This window comes from Penicillium cinerascens, assembly GCF_028974065.1.
Source record: "Penicillium cinerascens strain IBT 15544 chromosome Unknown contig_9_segment0_segment0, whole genome shotgun sequence".
NCBI lineage: Eukaryota > Fungi > Ascomycota > Eurotiomycetes > Eurotiales > Aspergillaceae > Penicillium > Penicillium cinerascens.
This window is the reverse complement of record NW_026695296.1, coordinates 94,262-103,905: the sequence shown is the minus strand read 5'-3', so window position 1 is coordinate 103,905 and position 9,644 is coordinate 94,262. Positions and strand designations below refer to the sequence as shown.

The 9,644-nt window shown below is 46.7% G+C and overlaps 2 protein-coding genes across 2 annotated transcripts; one reads left to right on the top strand and one right to left on the bottom strand.

The window, feature by feature from the left end:
* Positions 1 to 3,335: 3,335 nt before the first annotated feature.
* N7498_006842 (diacylglycerol o-acyltransferase) lies at positions 3,336 to 4,440 on the bottom strand (the record flags this gene model as incomplete). Its single annotated transcript, XM_058453904.1, has 2 exons — positions 3,336 to 4,341; positions 4,403 to 4,440. The coding sequence occupies 2 exons, from the start codon at positions 4,438 to 4,440 to the stop codon at positions 3,336 to 3,338; spliced, it is 1,044 nt and encodes a 347-aa protein (XP_058306153.1).
* A 4,224-nt stretch (positions 4,441 to 8,664) lies between these two features.
* On the top strand, positions 8,665 to 8,922 carry N7498_006841 (uncharacterized protein; the record flags this gene model as incomplete). The annotated part of the gene is made up of 1 exon (XM_058453903.1): positions 8,665 to 8,922. One exon carries the CDS (start codon positions 8,665 to 8,667, stop codon positions 8,920 to 8,922), a length of 258 nt encoding a protein of 85 aa, XP_058306152.1.
* Positions 8,923 to 9,644: the final 722 nt, after the last annotated feature.

Sequence of the window (9,644 nt, the reverse complement as noted above, 5' to 3'; positions counted from 1 at the left end):
GAACTGAATATTTCTGTCTATAAATATAGCCTAGAAACCAGACTAAATAAAACAAGAGCTTTCATCTCAATTATTCTCTTACTACCTTTCTCTCATAAAGGGAGACTAAAGAGACCCTTTATCTTTATCTACATCCATCTTCCTGGGGTAAGCTACTACGCCGCAGTAGTAGCCGACCTCTACGGGAGGTAGTATTTCTCTCTACAAATATTTGTCCTAAGGACTGCCCTGCCGCATAGGGACCCTTAGGCATTTATTTACCTCTCTTATTTTCATATACTACCAATCCCGACACCTAGGGTAATATATATATATATATATATCCTACGATGGACCTATATTTTCTAAAGAATAATGTATTTTATTTAATATTACTAAATCTAATAAATTCCTTTTCTTTATTAGTATTATAAATATATATATCTAACGTAATTCCCGGCCGACCTGGCCACCCGCCCGTCCCGGCCACCCACCCCCATTAGAAGATTTTAAATCGGCATATCTCAACCAAAACGGATTAATTGATATAAAACTAGTGATTATTACAACGATTGATCTTATGCCCAATCACCCCGCACCCGCTACACCTTGGCGGAGCCCTTTTGGCTGGCTGATCTGGCTGATTAGGCAGATCGCCCTGCGCATACGATGCTAACCTAATACCTTCAACTGGTTGGTTTAGCTGCTGAGCTAGCTGTAGGCCCTCTTCGACCTATAGGCCATCTTCATAGGGTATCTGCCTAGTTGACCGATTGCGTTTTTGTCGTTTCTTCTCGTTCGCTGCGCGTAGATTCGCATTTTCTTGCGCTAGTAGCGTAGTGTTGTGTAGCGATATATAGTGGCCTTTGATAATCTAATCTAGTATAGTTTTTGATGGGCTCGGAGGGCTAGTTGACCGTTGCTTTAGTAGATCCTTAAGCATCGAAGCTTGCTTTTGGAGCTAAATAACAGTTTTTGGCGTTTTTGGGGTGAATTGGCTCGATCTGCTGCTTAGTCGACTACCCAGTGGTGTAGGCGTTCGGAGTGAGATATTAAGCTTTGAAAGCACCCTTTCTGGATCGATTGGCACTAGACTAGTAGCCACGAAGCTATTTCGAATAGTATTTAGTTAAAAGGCTTCTAGCCGCGCGCGTTAGTAATCGTCCAAGAAATCAAACTTATCGATATGGTTATAGCCTACACGCGCAAGATCGCTTACGAAGCGACCGTACGCGCGTTTAAGTATAGCAAAACACCCAACATCAAGCGGTTGTAGAAGATACGAAGAATGCGCAGGCATACAAAGCGATATAATATCGTTTTCTGCGTAGATTCGGTCGAATTAGGGTGTAAGATAGCTTCCGTGGCCATTAAGAATCAATAGACGATATTTGCCTCGCGTACGGGTAGTAGTCGCTGGAATAAAGAGTTTTTGTAGCCACCGTAGGCCAATCTTATCGATAGTCCAGCCGTTATTTGAGACCTCGATTCGCCAGTCTCTTGGTAGGTTATCAAACCAACCCGCAATAGCAACTTAGCCCTTAAAGATCACGCATAGCGGTAGCGAATAACCATCCGCGCAGATTGCTTCGATAGCAGTAACCTATTCGCGATTTCCTGGCTACAGAATAGATCGCCGACCGTAGTATTCTGCCCGCGTAACCACCTTCTGCGCTAAAATAAGACCTATTGCAAATCCTGTCTCATCAAAGTTGTAGATATCCTCCGATTGTATACCGTTCTCATCGATAACGCGTTGTACAGTCGCAAACCACTGTCGTAGCGATTTCGGGTCTTCGTTTAGGGCGCGCTGGTAGTTATATCTTCTTGAGAAGCATGTGCGAAGCTCATCGCGTCGTTGAATAAAGGTTGATGGCCAATTTTTGCCTACACTAGGCGGAGGGGTCTCGCCGCGCGCAGTAAGTAGGATATTAGCCATATCTCGCACAGTAGATGGCCTAGGCGCTGCTCCACGCGTATCCATAGAGATAATCCACCTAGTAAGCGAATCCTCTTCGTATTGGGTCAATTTATGACTAGATAGGCGTTTCTCAGCGCGTGAGGTTTAGCCATAGGCGCGCGTTTGTAGTGTTGAACGTGGTATTGCGTATAGCTTCGCTACTGCGCGGAGAGATTTGATGCGGCCATTTTTAATATCATTAAGGGCTAATAAGATCTTGCCCTCCTGATTGGCTAATTTCTGCGAAGATTCAGAGCGTTTTGGTGGCATAATAGGTGGTTGAAGTAGGTAGGTAGGTAGGAAGACGCGGTTTTGGATGGGGTGGCCAGGACGGCCGGGTGGCCAGGTCGGCCGGGAATTACGTTATTTAAAATACAATTATCTAACTAGATACAAAAATTACCTTAATAAATAGGCTATTTACATATCTAAAACATAGTATTATAAATCACGTGATATATAGGGTATTAATCTTAAAAATTGTAAATACCTTAGAAATTTAGTTATATAATAGCTCCTATAAAGGAAAATTACCTTTCTTAGTTAGAATAGCTTAGTGGTTATCCTTAGAGTTGAATTTTTAGTGGCATAAGTTCGATTCTCTTAGCGATCCTTTTTTTTAGTAGTAAAATTACCACCCTAAAACATCACGTTTTTTTGCATAAGCTATGTTTGTAATGTTTGTAGCCCACTTAGGCCCATTGGGCCCCCAATGGGCTCTCTATCCCAGCCCATAGCCCATCAATGGGCCCAAGAACCAGGCCCAAGGCCCAACCCATAAGGGGTTGGGTTGGGCCCGGCCCATGGGCCCAGTGGGCTTTGGCGCAGTCTAGCTCTCGCTGCCAAAAAAACGGTCTAAAGACCTACCATTCTTGGACAGGATAAATAATAGGCACTTTAGACAATTCTTGCCTAAATAGCGCGAGATTACTTTCCGCCTATATCTATTATCCCTCCTGTTGACTATCAACAGAAAGGCTTTATGCTATTGCGCCTGCCAAGGAGGGAGAGAGTCAGTGAGCTACCAATACCTAGGATGGATAAAACATATTAAACGTATTAGACAAGAATGCCGCAAAAGCACATCGAGGGTTAGGCGGACAGGGCCATCCAACTATGTACATTACCATTTACACTGACAATGTCCAGCGCGCGCGACATGACGATGTAAAGCGGTGCAACAAAAAACTCATGGTGATAACGCGACCAATGAGAATAAGCCCAAGGTATAATTAATACCGCCCAAGCCAGGTGAGCAGTACAGATGGGGCCACCGGTAAATCACTATATACCACCCGACTTCTTTACCAGTTAACACAAGAGACGTTTGTCAGGCTGGGGTTACTATCTCCGGGCAATGCTAGACGGTCACGCCCAACAGTCCGCCATCCGTCTATCATAGAAGCTCCAATTCGCTGACAGAATTGAGAGGTAGCTTATGTTTCCATTCGTTCCAGGTGCGCCAGATCTCGTTCACATATGCCTGGTGGATTTGCTCAATATATGACGCATCAGGGTTATCCTGTTGTGTCACTTCAACCGGCCTCCCAACTACAACATGAAGAGGCTCCCGATGTGGCATAAAACCCCAGCCACCCCCGAAAAAGCTGCGACCGTAGAAAAGGGGCAAAGTCCACCCCAAATAGTCCTTCAAGAGCATCTGCAGTTTCAAAACGAAAGGTGGCATATCGGAGTCTATCCGATCATATAGCTGGTTCTCTCCGAATCCAAGCACCGGAACGACGTCAGCACCCTGTCGGATAGCAATTCGAATGAAGCCTATACGCCCCCGAATGAAAAGCTTCATACTACCCGGCTTAGCTAAGAGTGATTCGCGAGCTCCTCCAACTGCTATCGTTATTGCACGACCAGCCCCACGGCCGTCACTGCCTCCCTGGGAGAGGATCTCGTGGCATGAACTGCGCGAAACCCCGCCCAAGCCCATTGAGAGGATATATTCGCGATAGATTGGAATCTTGAAGTTGGAGTCTAGGGTCAAAAGTACGTTCGTGATACCGGGAAAAAGGGTAGAAAAGCCCGTGACATCTGTGGCAAACGATGCGAACGCCCCGTGGCATATAATGCCATGCGGGTGGTAGCCCAGCACGTACTTTCTCGAGTTGGGAAGAGGCGCCGACCGGTGGAGTTCGCAAGGAAAGTAGGAAGTGAATGCCTTGCTAAACCATGAGCAGCGGAGTCTATTGGACCGGCGATCGAGGCGACCGGAAGTGCCCGCACTGGAGAGGAAGATATGCAACAGGTACAGCAGGGCCAGCAATGGGCCTTGCGGTAGGAACCAGAGTGAGGCGAAGATGGCCCATGCGATCATCACGCTCCAAGTATGGAGCATGAGGACAAGAGCCTGCCCCAGGCGTTGGAACTGATATTTCCGAAACCCATCGCTGAGCAGATATGAGTACGGGCCACCGAACAAGAAATAAAGGACGGAGAGGGACGACTGACCTTTCGTGGCCTTTGAATTCATTGTCTGCTGAAGGCATTGCCGACACTCTGTTTTTCAGGGCACGTTGTCTTCCTAAACTGCCGATTAGAGTTGCTCTCTTGTCGCCCTGTTTAGACAAACCCTCGGCCTGCTGTTGCCCCAGTGGTTGGGCAATGGTCCGGTTTTATAACGGTCTGAGAGAGTCCGTGGCTCCGAAAAGCTTAGCCTGTACACATTCCGAAGGTCTGCCGGTGGGTCCACCGGAAACGAACGGCACGCGATGGTGACGTAATAGCTTCACATAAAACGGTTCGATAGTGACCATGCCGTCTCTTCCAACTAGGGATGGAGCGTCATAATGACCCGTCGATGTGGGGTCATGACCACGAACCCCGGTGGAATGGTCGGTCATGCTTTCCTGGCTATTCTTCCTGAGGCGATCATACTTTCTTGTCGTCTTCCTGTCATTGAGAGCACTGTAGTTGATTCGCTGGGCTCGATGTGGCCGTTTGTGAAAGAACTCTGAATTATCCGCGACCCGACGGCGAGAAACTTGCTCTTCAATAGTCGCGTCCAAGGAAATCATATTTGGAGGGCACTGTACTAGACAAATGACGCGACGTGCCGGAGTCCCATTGGGTCGACTATACACCTAAAGATAGGTCTTGGCGATATTTGCGAATAGTTACGAACCGAATACGAATCTAAAACGAATCAAGCCAGCCAAGCAGCTGATCGAATAGGGATCATTATGGCTCGAAGAAAATTATGAATACGAGTACACAAAATCCTCGTTCATGTGCACCCTTAGGAGAGAGGAGCAACTGATTTTCAAAACGCTCAATGTGGGAATGCAATCAAAAACCGGAACGCGAAGCCGGAAGCCACGGAGAGTAGGGAAGGAGCTGAATCATCTCGAGTTACTGGTTCATACAGTTACCAACTCAGCTGTTGTCATTGTCCGTTGGCAGGTTTTAAACCCCAGAAATCCTTACGAGTTATGTTTTGCAGAGAGAATGGCTCGCCATAATGATGTGACGCAATTCATGACCGCTCATGGGAGTTTTTCAACCATCGAGCATCCCGATCATGCTGCGGACAGTATCCTCACCAAGTGCATTGTAAACTTACAGTGGAAGGAATGCTGACTAGGTGCTTGCAGTAGTACGGCCATTGCATGAAAATCTTGCGCTGAAGAGTCCCAGATTCGCAGATCATCCAGCCATCTTTCTCGGACTGCCTATGATTATAATATTTGACCTAGTCGTACCGTGCATTATCTACTACGTGTGGTATGAGCGTCATGAGGACCAATGGAAAAGGGAATGTCTCCCCTATAGAAATGTCTCCGCGAAATGTCCACTTCCGCCGCCCGAGCTTGATCGATACATTTTGGGCGCCGCAATCGCATAATTTGGACTTGAAGAGCTCTACATACTCATAGTCCGTGTTTTGCGTCTCCTTCGACACCCCGAAGTTTGTTCTCCTCTTCTCTCTCGGTCCCGATGGGAACTAGGTGCTACTTCCTGGGTGTATGGTGTTGCCATGATCTGCGCGCTCATCCCTTTTGTGGTGGGAAGTAGCAAAGAGATTCCCAAACTTTATCTCTACTCTCCAGGAGCTCTTATGATTTTCCTTGCGATTTTAACGCTCGTCACAACAATACCTTTCAAAATCCCTATTGGCATCGACTCCAACGCAAGAGGAACACAGTTGCGGCCATTCATATACTACGCGTGTGAAGACTTCATTGCAGTCGATGGCTTACAAGATCGGGAATTTCGTGCACGGTTCAATTGTCGATACGAAGCCTCGAGATCTTTCAGGCGTCTGATGCTTCGTTTGACGCTATGGTGGCTTTTTGGAATTTGCATTTATCTGGGAAGTGTATCGGCTATAATATGGACACTTGATTTCCACCTTGCTTTTGGCTTATCGCTCGGTACCCTCTTTGGATGGATTTTTATCTGGGTTGCGTTATCATATCTCTACTTCCAGTATGAGGTAGACCGGCAGAATAGGAATTGGGGAATCTCCTAAATGAATGCTTCGGATGATTAATATCATTGACTGTGGCTTCAATCCTCGCGTGAAAATGAGCCTGATTTATACCTTATATTGGATGATCCAGGTTTAGATGAACAGTGTTACTAATGAGACTATGCAGAATTGTTTATTAAGAGCACTATCGTTAAACAGCCTTAAATTCAGACTGAAGGATCAGGGTCAGTGTATTACGAGGATCTTCATCTAAGGCCCTCGTATAATGAGGTGACTATTAAGCTCGCAGATCATGCAGAGGACGCGCAGGTCATACCATTTGATGAATTCCCAAAATCTTTGAAAATCTTTAGGTGAAAACGACGCAGATAAGTCCGACCAATCTGATATTACCCTTCATATACCAGGTGGAACTGAGTGCCTGATTATGATGATGAGGATGATGAATATATATGGCCCACCGCCAAAAGTTACATCAGATGCTAGTATCTTTGCTGCCCTTGATGGCTTACAATTATGGGTTCAGCACACAGAGAACGGTACAGACCATGTTCGTTGTGTTGAAGCATTAATCAGGTTTATTCAAAATGCGCAGATAGTTGAGGAAAAGAAGACATTACATGGTTTTCTAAAGCGGCATAAGGGCTCAGGGCTATTTGAATTTGTATTTTATCATCATTCAATTTTACCTAACTAATTCACTCATAACACGCGGTTTCCCTTGCATGGATGGCTATGCTATAACCGAAAGTTGATTGTATTCCTATTAGCGTGTAGTTAGTTGGTAGCAAATAAATGAATATTACCATTACCTAATATTATTACCACCTCTAGGTACAAATGTATATTTCAGATACTCATCGCACTTCGAAATATCCACTAACTTTAAATCTATACAGAACGCGCTTGTCTAATTAGGGAATCTTATCCAAAATCTTAGAAGGCTTGTTGTTGCTAGGGCCAATCGGAAGAGCAAAAACGTTGAATCTTCCGTAAGATGCTCTTGGGTAAATATGCAGCGCACTACGGAGACCTTTCGGCCAAACATCCTCCGTGAATATCCCAAGCAAGACAGTATCACCCTACCACATGTGTGGAGCAACGCGGGTCAGGACCTAGATCCTACGGAGAAATGGACATGAACTGGGTAACCTTCACCTAGTACCGGCTGGGGGACCTAGTGACCGTTTCAACGTGGTCCGCGGCGAGCTCGGTATATGCATCTGGTCTGTCCGCCAAGATACGGCATTATGGCACTGTGCAATGTTATCCCAAGGCTTCTCCATGGGCTTGTGAGAGCTGACCTTCATATTCCATTCCTTGAGGCTATTCGTGCCAGCTATAGGACATACTTTGGGTATGTCTGTGTTACATCCCATGCAACGCCCGCATTGTTCTGGTTAGGTATCCAGTGTGTAACCCCCCCCCTGACCGTTCATGAATCGGAGCGTGCATGGTTGTGGCTTGTGAATATGGCCTCAATCACAGGTATGACCGCATGTCTGGCTCCTTCCGTAATCACCAGTCTCATCAGAATTAGGTGGCTTTTCAACAGTAGCGGTCAATATTCCCCTATTTCCGGCCTTTCGCGCTTTAGTATCGAAGGCAAGTTTACGGGCCATTCTATAGAATCCGGTGCGGGTTTATATACCTATGGTAGCCTGCGTATCGCTTCCACGAGGGGTGAGGTTAGATGACGTCATCCATCTATCCACCCATTCGTAATGTATTGGTCGACTCGAGGTTCGCGCTTAGGGTTTCCCAAGCCAATTTATTAATCATGACAGGGTAATCGTACAATGGGGTCAATGCGGCCGGACGATTAATTAGTCAGGACGCTCCGCTCCTTTGAAGCCGACAAGAAAAGCGTGAGCCCAACTTGTGGCGAATCTATTACAGCGTGATCGATAAAGTAAAACCCGGCGGCACGCTTCCTACCCCGGATCAGTTACGCCCCGGCTTCCCGTACATACCCACGAATATATAATTGCCGGAAATGCCCTAGGCATAATAACTATGGCATAGATTGTGCAGATATATCGTAGATTGCACTAGACGGCATTATGGAACATCTTGTAAGAAGCTTGAGGTACCTTGACGTCACTAGACCGTCAGGTGAAAATAAATTAGCATATATACCGGTCACTGTACCGTTGCGTGTGTGAAATTCTAGGTCAACAGAATTTGGAATAACCATACCGACCCTTCAAGTCTGCTTGCTCCATACGGAGAAAAAAGTCAAACCTCGACCTCGTTTTCTTTCCGACATACTACAATCGAAATGTCCGAAGCCCTGCCATCCGCTATCCCAGATAAGCAGCGGGATGATCCGAAGAAAAGCTGGGGCGATGCTGGCAAACCTTCTCGAGAACCTGGTATCCATGGTCCCGGGGCTTCCGCTTCTGCACCTGAGAAACCAAAGGCGCATTCTAGCAAGGTTTTGAACAAACTTGATCCAAAGCAAGATTCGGATGCCCTTGAGGCACAACGCAGAGGAGAGCTTGACACATCAGAAAACAAGCCGGGTGTTTCGAAGTGAGAAACCTCCGTGAATTCGAGTCTCAATGCTGCAAAGGTATATGTCTAGGTATCCGACGGATGTATTTAATATTTGGACCTGGGTGTTATGGAAGGTGCCCGTCGCAAGATTCGCAGTGAAGCAAGGATCAATATAATAAGCCTTTCAGCATCAACGCATGGCTCAGTGCAGATGCGCCAATGTCTTTTGATTGCTTTCCCTAGGCATATTTAAAACTTAGAAAAGCGTTAAATAACTAGGAACAACTGTTGTGCTGCCTGCTTACTGCGCTGATGTAGTTAAGTCTCTCACATGGCATGTATCCCATGCGGAGGGTCTTACTACATTCCTTAATACGAAGGGACAACATCGTCATCAGGGTCTCGCAAAGACATTGAAGAATATGAGCCTGGAGAGGCTGCTGGATGGGGAATGATCAACCCCGACCCGCTACCACCCTGGAGACCCCATTGCCAGAGCCCGATGTTGGATCGGACAGAGAGATGGCAACGGGACGATCCGAGGCCACACGGTCTACTTCGGTTCTTGTTGTGTACTCGGTCGGGACTCAAGGGCCATCAGGGTGCTGTAGTCGTAGCGCTCGGTGGCAGTCTGGAGGTTACCGAATTCCTGCAGGTTCAGGTCGGGCCGACGGGCCGGTAGTCGGTGCACGGCGGCAAAATAACTGCGACCTGATAGTGGGCCAGACCATCGAAGGTGGCATCAGAGCTATAGATGCCTTA